The 17,963-nt window shown below is 37.7% G+C and overlaps 1 protein-coding gene across 1 annotated transcript in view; it reads left to right on the top strand.

The window, feature by feature from the left end:
• The window catches only part of LOC114462871 (multiple PDZ domain protein-like), a 66,065-nt gene extending 55,050 nt beyond the window's left edge, over positions 1-11,015 (top strand). The window contains exons 36-44 of the mRNA XM_028445957.1: positions 2,481-2,628; positions 2,723-2,794; positions 4,938-5,034; positions 5,143-5,183; positions 5,384-5,506; positions 5,843-5,947; positions 6,997-7,100; positions 7,553-7,676; positions 10,346-11,015. Coding sequence (XP_028301758.1) covers positions 2,481-2,628; positions 2,723-2,794; positions 4,938-5,034; positions 5,143-5,183; positions 5,384-5,506; positions 5,843-5,947; positions 6,997-7,100; positions 7,553-7,676; positions 10,346-10,492 — 961 coding nt within the window. The 3' untranslated portion in view covers positions 10,493-11,015. The remainder of the gene's footprint in view (positions 1-2,480; positions 2,629-2,722; positions 2,795-4,937; positions 5,035-5,142; positions 5,184-5,383; positions 5,507-5,842; positions 5,948-6,996; positions 7,101-7,552; positions 7,677-10,345) is intronic.
• Positions 11,016-17,963: the final 6,948 nt, after the last annotated feature.

Here is a 17,963-nt window from a genome sequence, read left to right as displayed (position 1 = left end):
AAAATGGGAGATTCCTCATTTGCTAAAGTGTGACGTCACCTTTGAGGTTTCGTTATGGATTAAAGGAGATAAAAGTCAAAGATGAACTGTATGATTTGTTTTATTTTAGTGTCTGAACAGAAGTGAGCAGAAAACACCAGCTGGCAGAGAGTCTCTGGTAAATCCTTCCACCACTTCTGGGTCCTTGTTTATGTAGCAGAGGTGATAGCTTCAGGCTGCTAGAGCTATCTGTTATCTACAAACTGTCTCTGTTATAATGCTATTTAACAACAACATGTGACCTGAATAGACAACTCAGAAAAGACAGTCCAGGGACAAGGAGAAGGACAAGAGACAAGGACATACATAAGTATTAGGAAAAAGTTGCCCCTGGGTCCTTTTTTTCCCATAAAGAGCAAATGGTGGTGAAACTCTCTCCTCCAGTCAACCAAACAGCAAATATTCTAATGCTGCTGACAGATGCCAAGGCCTGGAATCTATGGAGGACCAACTCTGCCACAATTAAAACTGAATAAATAAATTAATAAATTGCATTTATGGCATATATTTAGGTAGTAAGTGGTTTATTTATTTATTTATGGAATATACACTACCGGTCAAAGGTTTTATGCTATGTTCACACCTGATGCGTCACAAAATGTCCATACATCCAGATTACATACAAAGTCAATGGATAGATGCGTCCCAGATGCAAAATCATTCCTGTGCAGCGGTGCGGTCCGAGCCACACGTCAAGAGCGTTGGCCATGCGAGAGCGCTCCCAATTTTACGCATATTCACACATTCGCAAGATTTGAAAAGATTGAACTCCTGCGGCTGTTTGTCATGATGAAAGCCAATCAGAGTGTTTGTTGATGATGACGTCAGGCCGTCAACATGGACACCGATCTGTTCACCCATTCAACCATGGAGTAGAAGCTGTGTGACACGGCCTTTATAATCGGGACCGGACTAGGAAGGATTTGGCATGGAGGAGAATCAGCCAGGAGGTGGTAGTAGCAGGTAAAAGTTCTCTATGTAGCACTGAGCTAGGATAGCATTAGCCGCTAATCACACCGGCTTTTTTCACTGGTGGTTTATGTTTGTGAGAGGAGAAAAAGGAGCGCAGCTCCTCGCTTCAGCAGGCAGTGAAACTCACCGTGTTGGATGTCGCTGGTGGGCGGGGCTTTGCTTCAGATGTGCGTATGTAACGAATTGGGGACATTTTATGGTCCTGCGAAAGCTGCGGTAAGTTTCGTGCGGCAGACGCGTCCGGTGCAGCAGAAGACGCATTTGGTGTGAACGCAGCATTAGAACACCCTAATTTTTCCAGTTATTTATTGCAATTCAAGTCGTGCAAGTCCAATGAATAGCTTGAAATGGTACAAAGGTAAGTACTGAACAACCAGAGAAGAAAAAAATGTTTGGTTACCCAAAACTGAAAAATAATGTACATTTCAGAATTATACAAATAGGCCTTTTTCAGGGAACATGAAGTGGGTTAACAATGTAAAGCTGTTCTGCAGCAATGAAGGTTTGAAAGCTGGTGCTACTCATTCCTACAGGTGTTCCAACTTTTCTTGATTACTTACAACCACCTCTGTTTGCATAAAAGCAGTGTTGGAACACTACTTTGATGAGTCAAAAGTTGAGAATACATATTGGTCTATAAATTGATTCCATGATTTATTTTTCAACTCAAATTGCTTATTTGTTCATTTCAGAGTGTAATGACACAATAAACTGAATAATTTTCAGTAAAAAACTTTAAAAAGTCTTGTGTTCTTAAACATTTGACCGGTAGTTTGTGTTCAGATATTTATTCATTCATTTATTTATTGATGGAATATATCTGTAGGAATTTATTTAGTTTTGGTTTTTTTTCAAATTAAATATTGCGCAGTAGCTGTATATATGGTCATTGCTGTCCCTGGAGGCCTTTAAAAGTACTGCAGGTATGTCAGTACCATAAAGGACCTGGCTGTATTAAAAGCTTTCATTGTCTATTGTTGCTATCGAGTTATAAAATTCAAATTATATTCTTTAACATAAATCAGAAAAGTGATCAATGTGATTATAGAGGTTGCTAAATGACATCTGAGTCTCCATTTATTGGTTCACTCAGTTTTACTTTGATTGGGCCCTGAAGTTGTTTTTTTTTTTTTAACATGTTTTCCAAAGTCATTCAAAGGGAGATTTCAAAATTCAGTGTGAATTATACATTTGTATAAGTAGTATAAAAGTAGGCATATGCTTAAAAGCATTAGAAGATATTTCCAATGAAACGTTTGGGGGTTATTAGACATTATGTCAAGAGATTAAATCCATGTAATAACATTTTGCATGGTGCCAGCAGACAGTGAATAGCATAAAGGTTAATAGACATGAGTTCACAATAAAGAGAGAGTCCGGGACATGTTATTTCTGGAGTTAACGTGTAAATAATTCGGTGAGTATTTGTGGAGCAGACATCGCTTTTGACCTCTGTTTTGTTCCCGCAGCAATGACACGGGCGTCTTTGTGTCAGATATCATCAGAGGAGGCGTAGCAGATTCAGATGGCAGGTTGTTGCTAGGAGACCAGATACTGTCAATCAATGGGGAAGATGTCCGTGCCGCATCACAGGACCACGCACACATGCGTTTACAGGTATATGTTTACGATCACAGGGGCACACATTTTAAAATGATTAGCATAGCCTTGTCCTCATACGGAATGTGTCATTGTGCTCTACTACTCTTAGTGTTGCAGGGGAATGGTGCGGTTGGAGGTGGCCCGCTTTAAAGCTGGGGTGCAGTGTTCTCAGCGAAGTCAGGTAAACTGTGTCCTCTTATAACATTATAGAGAAGGAATTAAAACCAGAGAGAATTTGCTTTTTTAACCTCTTTAGCCCCAACGGACCCGCCTATGGGGGCAGGTCCAGCTTCCGTCACTCTCACGGGTCTAAGTGTCGTACAGAATGAATGAAATCACACATTCTATACCTCTCCGTAATCCTAAGAAACTCATCTAAAACTGTAATTTACCCAAAAAAGATCACAGCGCACACACCAGTGCCAATATTTACCAAGCTTCTCAGAGTTCCTAACTTAGCCTAAAAATTCCTAGGAAGGAATCTTAGCTTAAAAGTTATTCAGGAAGCTTCTGAGAGCAAGTCTTAGCAAGGAGTTGACAGAAATGTTTATCTTGGTGAGGAGGTGTGGTTGACCAGTGCTTTGTGCTCCTTGTAATGAATGGAGAATAAAATCAACTGTTCACTGTCCACGTTGGTAATTTTACCGCTTTATGCGTTTGATATTAATGGTGGAGCAGACATAGCTGTCAGTAATTACTGTGATTGCTGGACCTGCTAATCAATGCATCGTTCCCTCTATACACAAGATACAAGTGTGAATTGCTGTTACCTGCTGCAATCAAAGTGTGGGCGGAGATTATAGCTCATAGAGTAGGGAGCGAACAAATCACGCAGCAATACAAGGCTGCGTGATTACGTTACGCTGTGTGAGAAAAGTCAGAATCAGAATAGTTTTATTGGCAGTTAGAGTTTAAAATAATACAACTTGGTGGATGGTGTGAAAAAATGAAAACAAACCAGAAACACTATATTCTATCTATAAAAGCAAAGAAGGTCTGTGAGCGTGTGTGCTTGTGTGCGTGTGTGTGTGTGTGTGTGTGTGTGCGTGTGTGTGTGTTTGTGGAGCAAATATCTCCCTGACGTGTGTGTTTGACCTGAAACTTTGTCAATGGCTTCCAAATACCACAAGTGTTATTTTGGAGTAATTTGGTGTTGCATCTTATTATATTACTGTCATTAAACTTACAGATAATATCGTGCCATTCTCTCTCTCTTTCTTTCTTTCTTTCTTTCTTTCTTTCTTTCTTTCTTTCTTTCTGTTTCTGTCTGTTTAAGACACTTTTAGGCTTCTTAAAAGTCCTCCTCACTACTCCTAACGTTTTTTCACCTTAGGAGCTCTTTTAGGGCCTAAGATGCTTTGTGAATTACTTTTATCCTAACAAAAAGAAAATTTTTAAGAAAAATCTTAAAATATGAGGAATTCTAAGATTTTTCTAAGAGTGACATCACTAAGAGCTACTTTTAGCTTTAAGATGCTTTGTGAATACGGGCACAGGCCATTATGTTCAAAGAGGGAAATGTCCACAACTCTGCAAAATAGCTCTTTTTCAGTCCTCTGCTTCACAAAATAAACACAGTAGAGCTCTATACCAAGATACAACTTGAAACTACAAGTTGAGCTGAATCCACTGATATGCAGGTCGGATATGTTTGGTACCAAAACAACGCAACAAAATCAGAAAATACACAGCGGAAAATTGTGTCTTACATTTGTTGTTTCTTATCAAAAGTTGCTCCAATGTGCATAACACGCCATATTTTGATAAATCCAAATTGTGTCGTCACGCCATTACACAAACTGTATGCAGCCATTTCTCAATTTTTGTATAAAAACGTGTTTCTTTGGCCTATTGTTTATTATTATCACCAAAATTGCTGTAGTTGATGTCAATATATTAGTTCAAAATATTTCTGCTTTTATAGCCTTCCCTATTGTGAATTGGCTTTATATTTGAACTCTAGATTTTTTTGGGCGGACTACAGATTTCTTTATTTAACACATGATTTATTGTCACTTAGTGTCATATATTTCCAAAATTTCACATCATTTGTAACCACTAAGGTTCCTACTTTAATCTGGGAAAAAAAATAGCCAGGTAGGTCATGTAGAAGCTTAGGAAAACATGATTTTTTTATGGGTATGTGATTTTATTAGAAATGGGGCTTAAGAAGAGTTGAAAGAAAAAGCTAAATCAATCTGGTTTAAATTTTTACATTACTTTACTTTATACTTTTATGAGAATTTTTTTAACATGTAATCATTTTAGTTGCCTGACAACAATAACTGTGAACCTCCAAGTACTTTGAATTGTGTTCTATGCAGAGTGAAGACTCTGACTGTTCAACCCTCACACAATCAAGTGGATGTGATACTTCTTGTATCCACCAGAGGGAGAAAGAAGACAGAGCAGGAAGTCACAGTCAGTAATCTGTATTCAAACTTCCTTTTAAACAGGAATATTATATTATGTTTCCTAACTGTGAAGATTACACCAAATCTTGAATATATTCATCATTTTTTTTTTCAGCATTTCAAGCTGTCAATATCCGAAAAGTTATCATCCCAAAGGTAAATACAATGATCAAATGACACTGATTCATGGTGTAATAATGACTGTGAATTTGTTGTTTTTTTCACCCTGTGGGTTATTTGAGTCTTTATTCTTTTACATGTAAACTAATGTATTCTAATGAATACTAACTACTATACTACATATAGTAATACTACATAGTTGGTCTAACTCGTATGTTTGTGTGGTTTCACCGTAGGGTCCATGTGACTCTCTGGGCATCAGTGTTGCTGGAGGAGTGGGCAGTCCCCATGGCAACGTACCTCTTTTTATTAGTATGCTGGATAGCGATGGAGTGGCTGCCAAAACACAGAAACTACAGGTGTGTGCATGCATGCGTGTGTGCTTGTGTGTGTTGTGTCGTACAATAACAATGATGCAACTCAGTTTCTGTCAATTTTTCACCGAGTTTAAGTCCAAGCCAGACAGGTTTTGGTGCCAATGGGTTGTAATATACTTTATATTCATCTGTAAAATCCAACAAAATAAATTGAAAATGATTTTTTATGTGGTATGTGTATTAAATAGTAAATAGTTTATATAGTAGAAGAATGACATGAAGACAGAAAAACTGTTGAATTCATCATCATGATGGAAGTTCACCTGTTCATCACTTTGTAAAGATTTATTAAATGTCCAATGTTTTGTGTTCATCAAGACAGGAGACAGGATCCTCAGTATCAATGGTATGTCCACTGATGGAATGACTCATGTCCAAGCTTTATCCCTGCTGAAGAATTTACCTGGAACCATAAGTCTACAGGTGATGTCCCAGTGCAACACGCTCAGCTCATTCCTGTGCAGTTTATTTACAGCTGCTTTAAATCATTTTCATGCATTGTATTATATTATTGATTTTACACAAAGAGCCTGAAATGCAAAGTGGTAATTCTTTCAATATTTTGCACATATAGTGGAATGCAGTGGAATACCTGCAGTTTAGTGTGTATTTGATGAATAGAAAGTGACCATAAAGAGCATTATTTTTAGTGTTTTAGTAATCATTGGTGTACATGCTGTACACTTCCAAATAAAATGCAAAAAAAAAGGAGAAACAAGAGAAAGAGGCACAAAATTGTGGCTGTAGAAAATTGCAAAATATGTGTGCATTCTTCAAAGCAGCGATTCTCAACTGATGGGTCAGGACCCAAAAGTGGGTCGTGGACAGCTGGTCAAAAATAAATGAATACTTAATGTCGCTGATGTTGGACTTGTCTTTTCTTTCAAAAGAAACGATTCTTTTGGCACGCATGTTGCACGGGAAAATGTTTTTAAAAATACTATATATGTGTGTTTTGAAAAGCAATTTTTTTTAAACTAAATTTGGTTGGTTGAATTCTAAAAACAGTGGGTCCTGATATAATGACCGTGGCAAAATGTTGGGTCCCAGGGTGAGACCAGTTGAGAACACCTAGTTTAAACACTCCAAACCAGCATATTAGTGAGTTTTAGACATACTGATGTGTGCAGCATGTCACAGTGATGTAAAAAAGATGAAATAAAATACTAATATGATTCAGTATATGCCTGTTGCCTTTCACTAAAAAGGAAAATAGCTTTAATCATCTAACATCTAATTCTTCAAATCAAATCAGGACCTCCTTAATTTACTGTAAATATTAAAGGGTTTTACTATTTTTTTAGCTGCTCACTGAGTATAAAGTACAGGCCTCTCTGCAGTGTATAAACATTTAGTTTTGCTTAGTGTGTGTGTGTGTGTGTGTGTGTGTGTGTGTGTGTGTGTGTGTGTGTGTGTGTGTGTGTGTGTGTGTGCGTGTGTGTGTGTGTGTGTGTGTGTGTGTGTGTGTGTAGGTGGCAGCTGGCCCTGGGAGTAGCAGCACACAGGATCCCAGTACCGTCCATGCCAGGTCATCTGGTCAGCCTTGCAGCCTACCCTGCGTTCACAACAACATCTGGTAAGACTGGGAGGCAGAGCAGGTTCTTAGTTCCTCTTCAAGCCTTTCCCTCTGCCTTCATCAGCAGCAGACTTTCACTGAGGGTGGCTCAGGTGGTAGAATGGGATGTTCACTTGCTGGGTTGATGGTTCAGTCCCCACACTGTGGATTTGTTTGCAAGACGTTAAACTGTTTTCTTTCCCCCGTAGCAGGTGAGCTTGTTGGCAGCTCCATCAGTCGAAGCAGATGGTCGCCCACTTCTGAGCCTGATTCCATCACATGTTGTGTTCTGCTCCTACTCATTCACTCTCTGTGCATTTGAAATCATTTATGCTTTCAATATTTACGTATTTATTCCTGATGTATCAACCTGGCTTTATGGGATGCTTCTTTACAGTATAGATATATAGTAGCTTGTAAACCACAAAGCTGGAAAAATAAATCTCACAGATTTTCCCATTTTATCCCTGTAGTGCCCGCATGTATAAGACCATCACTCTGGAGAGAGGATCCACAGGTCTGGGCTTCAGCATCGTTGGAGGGTTTGGCAGCCCTCAAGGAGACCTACCCATTTATATCAAAACTGTCTTTAACAAGGTGAGAGAACATGAAAAGCCACTTTAACTGTTCTCAGTGCTCATGTTTACTGCAGAGATCTCAATGCTACGCCTTTGTAATGTGGTGTCAACGCTCATTCCAACTAAAGTAGGCCTTCATCAAAGAGCTGCACAGACTCCATCGTCCACATGCAATGAGAAACAGTCCTCACTATCACTTAGCATTGGTCTATGTGCACACACTTAGCCGATGTGATACAGTGGAACAGTGGTTTGCTGGGCAACCTTAAAAAACATGATGGGTTTGATGGATTTTGTCTCAACTTGAGGAGTTTGCTTTGTTCTAGACTCCACAGAATACTGCAGGTTCCTAACGCAGTTTTAAAATAGTCTCTAAATTAAGTCGTTGTCGTAAATGCATCTTAACTCTGTGAAAGACTGCCACCCTTGGGTGTATCCGACCCTGCAACAGGACAAACGGGTATAGATCAGAACAGTGGTTCCCAAACTTTTTCTGCTGCGTCACTCTTTAAAGAATGAAAAACTCTCAGCCCCCCCCCCTCATGACAAAATAAAAAATATATAGTTTTTAAAAAAAAAAAAAAAATATGGATTATTCTTATTTAAATCTCAACTCAACTCAACTTTATTTATAGAGCCCTTTAAGGTAGCCACAGCTGGCACAAAGTGCTGTACAGAATAAATACAAACAGCAAAACATTAGAAAAAACTAAGTAAAACAAGAATAAAAACTGATGTATTTATAAAATAATAATAATACTAATAATAATAATAATAAATGATTAAAATAATGTCTGAATTTAAAGCAATTTATACATAAATACATAAAATGTATCTTCTCGAAGCATAAGTGTAAAAGGAAAAATATTAGAAATAGGTGTGTGTAAATACCTGTGTATGTGGGTGTTTGGACAGATGAATGTATAGTGGATTACATGAATTTTATAATTATATAGATATCAATAATTTATGTCTCTTTTTATAGTATAAATAGGTGTATATTATAAGAAGATTATTGTATAGAAATAAGTACAGTACTAGATATTACAAGGGGTGGGATCATATGAGTTTATACTTCCTCCTTCTCATTTTCCAACATGTACAGGCTTCACGTGCAGGATTTATTTATTTATTCTCACTTTGCTTTGTTTGATTTTTTACTTTCTATTTTTATTATTAACATTTTCATTGTGGTAAATACACTGCTGTTGTGTTCATGTTTGAAATAAAAATGAAATCAATCAATCAATCAATTATGGGCGTCGCTCCTAGAGTAGTTAAGACACGCCCAGTCACAGCAGCCCTGCCCCCACAGCGCTGCACAGTTCTGCATAGAGCTGTCAATCAAAGCTCACTGAGGGCTGTGTGAGGAGGAAATTAGTCCCTCCTCCTATCTTTTATGGGAGGGGTGGGGCCAACAGTGACGGTTTGTGACGTCACAGAAACAAAAAGACGTCACTGATCTAATCTCTGCCATTAGCAATCTTAAATTGCAATAGCTGGTGTTCAACCCATAGATGGCATTCACTCAAACATTTTACATTTTACTAAATGTAAATACAAAGTGTCTATTTGTACGGTTTGTCATACGGACAACCCCCAGTGCTATTCATACAGTTACCAAAGTACACGTACGTAGCGTTTTAGGGTTAGGATTAGGATTAGGATGATGCTGCGTTCACACCGGATGCGTCACGAAATGTCCGTACATCCAGATTACATACAAAGTCAATGGATAGATGCGTCCCAGATGCAAAATCTTTCCAGTGCGGCGGTGCGGTCCGATTCGCACGTTAAGAGCGTTGGCCATGCGAGCACGCTCTCAATTTTACTCATATCCGCACATTCGCAAGAGTTGAAAATATTGAACTCCTGCGACTGTTTCGCATGACGAAAGCCAATCAGAGTGTTTGTTGACGATGACGTCAGGTCGTCAACGCGGACACCGGTCTGTTCACCCATTTAACCATGGAGTAGAAGCTGTGTGTGACCACCTGGAGCTGTATGACACGGCCTTTATAACCGGGACCGGACTAGGAAGGGTTTGGCGTGGAGGAGAATCAGTGAGGAGGTGGTAGTAGCAGGAAAAAGTTCTCTCTGTGGCACTGAGCTAGGATAGCATTAGCCGCTAATCACACCAGCTTTTTTCACTGGTGGTTTATGTTTATGAGAGGAGAAAAAGGAGCGCAGCTCCTCGTTTCAGCAGGCAGTGAAATTCATTGAGTTGTATGTGTCGCTGGTGGGCGGGGCTTCACTTCAGATGTGCGTATGAAGCCAATAGGGACATTTTTTTATCCTGCGGACCCTGCGATACGTTTCGTGCGGCAGATGCAAAACTCGATATCGCAACAATTTTTAGGGTTAGATTTAGGGTAAGGTTTAGTTTTAGTCCCGTGACCTAAACTGGCCATTGACTGACCAATCATGTGACCTAAACTGGCTAATGACTGACCAATCATGTGATCTAAATTGTGTGAAGAGTGGGGCTCGGATCAATAAACTTCATACCTAATCATATAAGAATTCAGCAGAAAAAGGTGGTTTTAGGGTGTACTTACACTTGCTTATGCTGTCAAACCACTGTTAACCTTTCAAAGTAACTAAAACATTGACTAATAATTACACTCCACGGGGTGTTAATAGTTGCTGTGATTGCTGCATGCTAATAACAGGTTTCTCACTGTGCAGGGGGCAGCCATACAGGACGGCAGGCTGAAACGAGGAGATCAGATCATCGCTGTGAATGGACACTGCCTGGAGGGTGTGACTCACGCCGAAGCTGTAGACATCCTGAAAAAGACCAAAGGAACGGTAGTCCTCACTGTACTCTCCTGAACCCTCAGAGGCACTTTTTGATTACATCCTGCAAAAATAGCCTTGAAGGGGGTGTAACTGCTTCCTATTAAAGTGCTCCACACAGACCTGAGGAGGTTGACATGGGAATGTACCGGTGACGTACAGTAGCTATTTAGAGAGACACTGTCAGTCTTTAGTTTGACGCTACCTCTACACTTCAAACACAGCCTGTGAGTGTGTTCTCCTGCTCGGAGTCTAAACTCATTATCTTGGTTATGTATGATCACCTTTTTCTTTGTCCTGTCATAGTTTAAAAAGAAGATGAGAAGGAAGATACTCGTTAAAAATCAAAGCACTAGCTGGTATGTAGAATAGAATGGAAACAGATAGACAGACAGCATTACAGACACACAAACGTATCTTTAAAGAATTACATTCAATTTAATTAAATTTAATTAAAAAAAAAAAACCTCCCATTTCCCAGAAGAAATTTCTTACCATTCAAACACTAAGAATATGACAATCTTTGTGTAGATATTGCATGTAAGGACAGAATTCTTACCTCACCACTGTAATAAACCTCCTAAGATTCCGAAGATGCCAAGTGATTTTGCCAATTTTGATATGGCATGAAGGTGATAGAGCGTTTGTTTTTAATAAGATATGTATCTTTCCCTTTTTACCCTTATTCTCACATAGAGGCTTATGATGTGTCATGCATTCTTTTTTATATATATATATATTGTGCATTTTATGTGAAATATTTGAAAATTTTTATTTGCAACGACAAAGACCTTCTTGTTTGGTAGAATGGAGTATTTTATTTGCATTTTATCCTCCTGTTGACAGTGTCTGCTAAAGAATCAGCAAATGTTTCTGTTAATTATAAATGATTGTTGCCTTAGACGTGATAGCAAGTTAGCATCGCTATATTCACATGTGAAGTTTCTATTTCATCTATTTTGATGCTTGATGATATAAAATGAAAATCTTTCTGTACTTTGATTAAAATGAGTAGTAAGCCACAACACTAGGAATTGGGTTTGGTGTAATATTTTATTGCAGACCTACAGAGACTGATCATAATCAATGCTGATACATTAGAATGTTCTATACAAATCTTCCTCGGAAATGTTTGGTCTTCTCTTTACCTCAGTGTTGATGTAGCCCTTGAGGATGTGCAACACTGCTAAATGGCTAGTTTTAGCTACCAGTACTAGTTCTGCTGATTCATCACTAACAACAGAAAATGTAAACTGTATGCATCCAATTGTACAGTTTAAAATTGCTTTTAAGTCATTCAAATGCAGTTATTATGCTGATATAATTATCCGTCATAGCTGGTAATATTTGATGTAATGTAATATACTGTATCTAGACGTCCATACTTGTCTACATTACTAATAATCTATGCAACACCTATAATAGCAATATATGCATGAAGTGATGTGCAAACGATGCTATTTTTAACCATTAAGAATAATTATATTTACGGTAACCCTTTCATGCATAAATTAGTATTATTATCAGTCAAGATTTTTCTCCAATCTGTTTTGATTTGATCTGTAGGCATATAAAAAAAAATATGCAATGACTTTTTTTTTTCATGGAGTTAGGAAAACGTCCATTTAAGTGGACAGCATGCGTTTAAGTTTTGTAACAAAAAAACAAACAAATGACTGTATGAAAATAACATATTGTGTAAAAACTAAAGGGAAAATATTTTTATAATCCTGCTAATCTGATGTCTTCTCACATTTTAACATAATCTAATGCTTTTCAAAGCAATACAAACATCTTGAACTTGGCTGCCAACCAATGAACTGCATACCAGTACATATACAGTATATGGTAGTTGATCGTGGATATGTGATGTATGAATATGTTTTTTTGAATATGTGGGGCCTCTTTTGGTTATATCTTTTCAGTCAGTCCTTTATTATGATATTTATGTTATTTTTGTGTCGTTGTGCAAGTAACCAACTCTTGTCTCGTCAGTGTGTTTGTCCTGTTGAGTGATCAGGTTTCCTCCTGTTTGGCACTCAGGTGTGATGTATTACCAAGTGTTCGGAGTAACATTTGTAGTAACCAGTCCATTTTAGTGGCAAAACTCCGGGTACCAAAAAAAAAAAAAACACACAAGGAGAACCAAAACCAGACTGACAAGAAGCATGCAGCAACCATTCTGTGTCCAAATGTTCTGCTCAATAGTGACGAGGCTTGATTGGTAATGCAGCACACCTGAGTGGAAACAGGTGGGCGTCTGATAATTCACAGCGCCAACGCACTGACGTCACTGGGAAGTGGAGACACAAGCACAAAGACACAAGAAGTAAGACAAACGTGAATGAGGAATCAAAACTACACAAAGAAATAAGTCAATAAATAAAACACTGACTAAAAAGATTGAACTAAAAAAGGTTCCACACAGAGCTGAAAACAACCACATTATTACAGACCCTGACAGGATGGTATATCCTATCACATGCAGCATTTGAACTAGTTGTTACTCACTTTTTGAAGATAGAATATTATTGCTTTTGTTTTTAAAACAAATATAAATTGATTTACACTAATAAATGATGTAGGAGGTCAGATTTATCAAGAAAAGCAAAGTTATAGAACTGGCCTGAATTGCTGTGTAAATATTGCTTGTGATGCACATCTCACAATATAATACAAATATCCAGAAAATGTAACAAATATATTAATTCTTAGATGTTATTTGATGTCAGCATATTTTTGATTTTGGGTTTAAAAGGCCACTTGGGTGAAGTATTTGGGGCGGTGATGGACAAGTCCACTGTGTTGGTTAATTTGCATTTACATGAACAAAAGCCATGCCTATAGAAAATAACAGCATTTGAATAGCTGTCCACTTAGTGACCTCATGCAAAAAAGGGTCAAGGAATGTAATATAGTGTCAACATAGATTTCACTCCAACGAACACAAGCTTTTTTATTGATGCTTTTATTATTACTTATTTACAAGATACATTTGGAGGTGGGAGGATAACATGCCTTCCTAGTAATCATACATAATACAGAACGTGAGAGAAGTTTATTCAATTAAACAGTCTCCTCCCACAATTTTATTTCAATTGACACCAAAGTTGCAAAATCTTGCTGAAGACATTTTGAATGTTCATTTTAAAAATGACGAAATGTTGGAGTCATTGTAGATGTTGTTTGGAAAATATCGGATTTTCATCACAACATTTTTTATTTTGCTCTCATGCGAACAATTGAAGTCAATAAAAAAATGCCAAATTCAATGTCAGACATCAGTTTTTTTAACTTATGTAGGCAATGAATAATAGTTTAAACACAAATGACCAACATCTCTATGCTATTTTGGTGCAATTTGTGTATTTTTGTCTTGATAACTGAATTTTTAACAGCATTTACACATTTACAGTTGCTGTCTTGTTTGGCCTAAAATTGCCTGGCCTCATCCATTGCTGTGCAACAGTTATAATTTACGTTTATTTAAAGAGACATGTATGCATAGGGTGACGTGTTGGTTGCAGCTAGAAAGTCATAGGACAAAAATAAATAAATTATGCCAGAAAAACTAAAAAAAGTCAGGAAAACTCATGAAATTTTCAACCTGAGCCACAGAACAACAAACTAAATAGACCGGTGCAATTATCTTTGTAAATCCACCAAACGTTCACTTTAATTACTGCTGTTACTGGTGAAAACTTGGAAACAATACATTCTCACATAAATATCTCATTTAGGAAATAGAAGGCTTCTCAGGAGATCCTGTCTGGAGCCTCCACATTAATCAAAGCCATCTGTTCACATTGCAAGCTTTATTGAAACCCAGCCATCACAGACTGGTTTATCCTTCTCCAGCTGAACAATTGCTCGCCTGCTGGTATAAGAAGATGGAGAGCTTCTGCAACCACATTTTATTGATTTACTTTCAATGTTTTTCACACTGCATTAGCTTCTCTTTTTGTCTATTGTTAAATAATCCCATTTTGGCCATTATTAGCCTTAAATCCTCCTCATTTTGTAACACATTAGGTATTTCTATAGTCTCTAACCAGATCAATTGAAACGGCTGGATTTCACAGTCAGGTGCAACGCCGCCTTTACCACGTAATTTATGACACACACACACGCGTGCACGCAGAACTTCCTTGCATTTATAGAGAACGATTGGCAGCAGTGGGGAGGAAGGGCTGCAAAGGATTGTGGGAAGTGCACAGTGGTGGTCTGTTTAGCACTTTAAAGAGCAATTGTACTCTTTGTTAGCCCATGTTCTGAAGTGGCTGTTAAATCTTAAGTTGTGTCTTCATTTGTGTAATGAAAAAGGTAAAGATAGGCGCTTTGTGTGAGCAGCAGTGAACGTGCGCGCTGTGCATGTGAAAGTTGGTTATTAAAATCGCACTGACTTTGTGTGAAAAGTCAGCTGTCCTCACTGCCTCGTGCTTCCGCACCGATCGTTACAATATACATAAATAGCCCTTAAATGTAGTTTTTTAGCATACAGTGGAGGTGGAAAGTTTTGAGTCATCAGTTTAAGAACTGCTAGACACGGTTTTCTCTGTTGGCACCAGAGGAAGCTGCATGCGGTCTAATTGGAAGTTTTGCACAAAGTATGCCTGTCTCTTTCAGTGACATAGCCTAAAGCGACAAATGATTCGCAGCAGTTTTGCCAGAGAAGCAATGGCGGTGTAATGTCATCTTGTATTGACTTTCAAATTCATACCCAATCAGTTTCAGTTAAAAGGCGAGGGGGAAGTTGAATACTTTGGATCAGATTTTGTATTTATTTTTGTAATTAATATGTTTTGTCACTCCAGTCAAGTAGCAGCTAAAGACGATAACATCAACAGTGGTTCTCACTGTACGTATTTTTCCATGGCAGAGATGGGCAACGTTTTATCATAGTGGGAGCCATAGAGCAGTTATCTGCATTTAGATTAATCACCATTTTGAGCATTAATATAGGAAGTACTAAAGTATTTTGTGTGTTTGCTCTTGTCTTGTGTATTGAGTAATTTCTGTGTATTTTTTATTGTTTTGTGTGTGTGTGTGTGTGTGTTTTGTGTTATTTCTGTGTATTGTTATTGTTGTTGAGTAGTCTTGTGTATTTTGGTAGTTATTTTGTGTTTTTGGAGTCATTTTTGTCTATTTTCATTGACGTGTTGTGTACTTTTGTATTTGTCCTGTGTTAATGGATTCATATTGTGTGTATTTGTTGTCATTTTCTGTCCGTGGAGTTGTTTTTGTCTATTATTTATTGTTGTTTTATATATTTTTTTTCGTTGTTTTCTTAGTAATTTTGTGTATTTTTGTCATCCTTTCTGTAATATTTGAGTCATTTTTCACTGCTGTTTTTGTGATTTTCTGTAATTCTGTTCTTTTGGGGTTTGCACAAAATTAGGTCAAAAAGTTATCATCTATTTCCTTCTTTGTTCCTTTGCAGTGCTGAAACATTTCCACATGAGGGCGATGTCAGAGCTGTTATAAGCAGAGAGATTAGCATGGACTAGATCTGAAGAGAACAAACACTACATCTAACTTTTGTTGTATTTAATTGGCCTGAGGTAGAAAATCCATGCCTCTAGCAAAAGGCCTGCAGTATTGGGCTTTAGTCTGCAGGCTCGTCTGACTAAACAGCAGCCTTTTTTAACTCATCACAGGACCTACAGTAAACACTGAATCGCATTAAAAAAGATTCATAGTATTTCTCCACAACACTTCCAGATTTTTGCATGAATGCCAAAGACGAAAGCTTGCATTTATTCTTTTAACTAAAACAATAAGACAGTCCTCTGTGACATCACTTTATGTTGAGTGGCAACACGGAACAAAAATAGTTGGCTTTATGACAATCAAATCCTGTGTTAATGAGACTGTGATGCATCCCGACAGGATAGCCTCACACTTCCCTCTGATTTCAGCTGCATATGATGTGAACGGCAGCAGATCAATCCCAAGGATAAGCTAATGAGAGCTGGTGATGTTAAGACAACAATGCAATGATCAAGAAATGTGATTGGCCATGTTTACATGGGAGCTTTAATTCCTCTTTAAAGCGGAATAAAAGTGAATTCCTCTTTAACCTGACCTTGTAAACATTTCATTCCTAATGCTAATTTAATTCAGAATTAAACCTAAATCCGAATTAAGTGGCTGGTTTATTCCGATTTTAATTCCAAATTCGATAATTCCTCTTTCTTGTAAACACTTAACTTGGTTAAAGCCACTTTAAGTTCATTCGGATCGTTTTGCACTTGCGCGACTTGTGGCGGTGACGCGCTGGTGATGACATAATCCAAGATAGCAACGACACAAACTCCAGCCTAGACTATTTAATAAAAGCCTTAAAAGACATGGATATAACGAAAAGAGTGGATGGACGGAGGCATAAACATGCGGACTTTCACACGGACACATACACACGGACTTCGGTAAACACAGGCTTCACTGGAGGGCAGGCACTAGGACCCGGAGGTGGAGTAAACGCGTCCCCGTATTGCATTCACAGGCTGTAATATCACCAAGTTTATCATTTGACCTGTTGTTAGAGCTACTATTTTTACCAGGGAGCAACTATTTATTCCTGGTTATTGTTTTCCGTAGGTTCACTGGGCTTTTTACCAGTTATTAGTTCATATCTCTCTTCCGCTCCGTGTTATTGTCGAGCCGCTGCTTCAAAACTACGATCAAAATAAAAGTGAAAACAGTTCTCATGTGTGGTGTTCTGTGTTTCAGTCAACAATAAAAGGTTTGTTGTGTGTTTTTCCCAATAGACGTGATACGTCATGTACGCCCCCTGTCCAATCAGAGCCTTCCCAAACCCCCAGACCTGAAGCGAAATTAATTAAAGCCAAATGAACCGATTTTCAATGTAAACGTCAGTTCGGAAATTACTAATGCCATGTAAACACGAAGCAGAACACTTTAATTCTGAATGATTTCGTTCGGAATAACTAATTCCGAATTAAAAAAAAAAAAACATCATTTAACCATGGCCACTGAGAAGGTTTGAGCTTTGGGTCATGACACGACATTCTGTGGAAAACAGGATCTGTGAAAATTAAAAAGCAGTGCTTATTTTGGATTGTTTTTTCTCTTAATTTTGGACTATTCTTTGTCAATTCTGATCGTAAAAAAGAAAAAAAAAGTTTCTATCTATCTTATATTCTAATTATTTTAAGACCAGCAAGTTTAGCAAAAATAATCTTCAAAATAACTTTGTCATCTTCCCTAATTTGTTGCTTGGTTTGATCTTTAGGCCTTTTTCTTTCTTGACTTTCTTGATTTCTGCTCCTGTGATTGGCTGAGGTAATTTAACTAGTAATTAATTAACTTCATTCACTAGTAACCAGTTCTGGCCTTCTGTATGTTTTCAACAAGCAAATAACTCAAATAAACAAACAAAGCCATATTTGGGTTAAAAACCATTTTGCCTTTATTAGATGAAATGTAGAAATAAAAAAGTGTAAATTGCATGAAAATTGTAGGATCTTATTTTAAACACCAGGTG

The sequence above is a fragment of the Gouania willdenowi genome, chromosome 1 (genome assembly GCF_900634775.1).
Source record: "Gouania willdenowi chromosome 1, fGouWil2.1, whole genome shotgun sequence".
Lineage (NCBI taxonomy): Eukaryota > Metazoa > Chordata > Actinopteri > Blenniiformes > Gobiesocidae > Gouania > Gouania willdenowi.
Note: the sequence above shows the minus strand (reverse complement) of the source record. Positions and strands in the feature narration are given on the sequence as shown.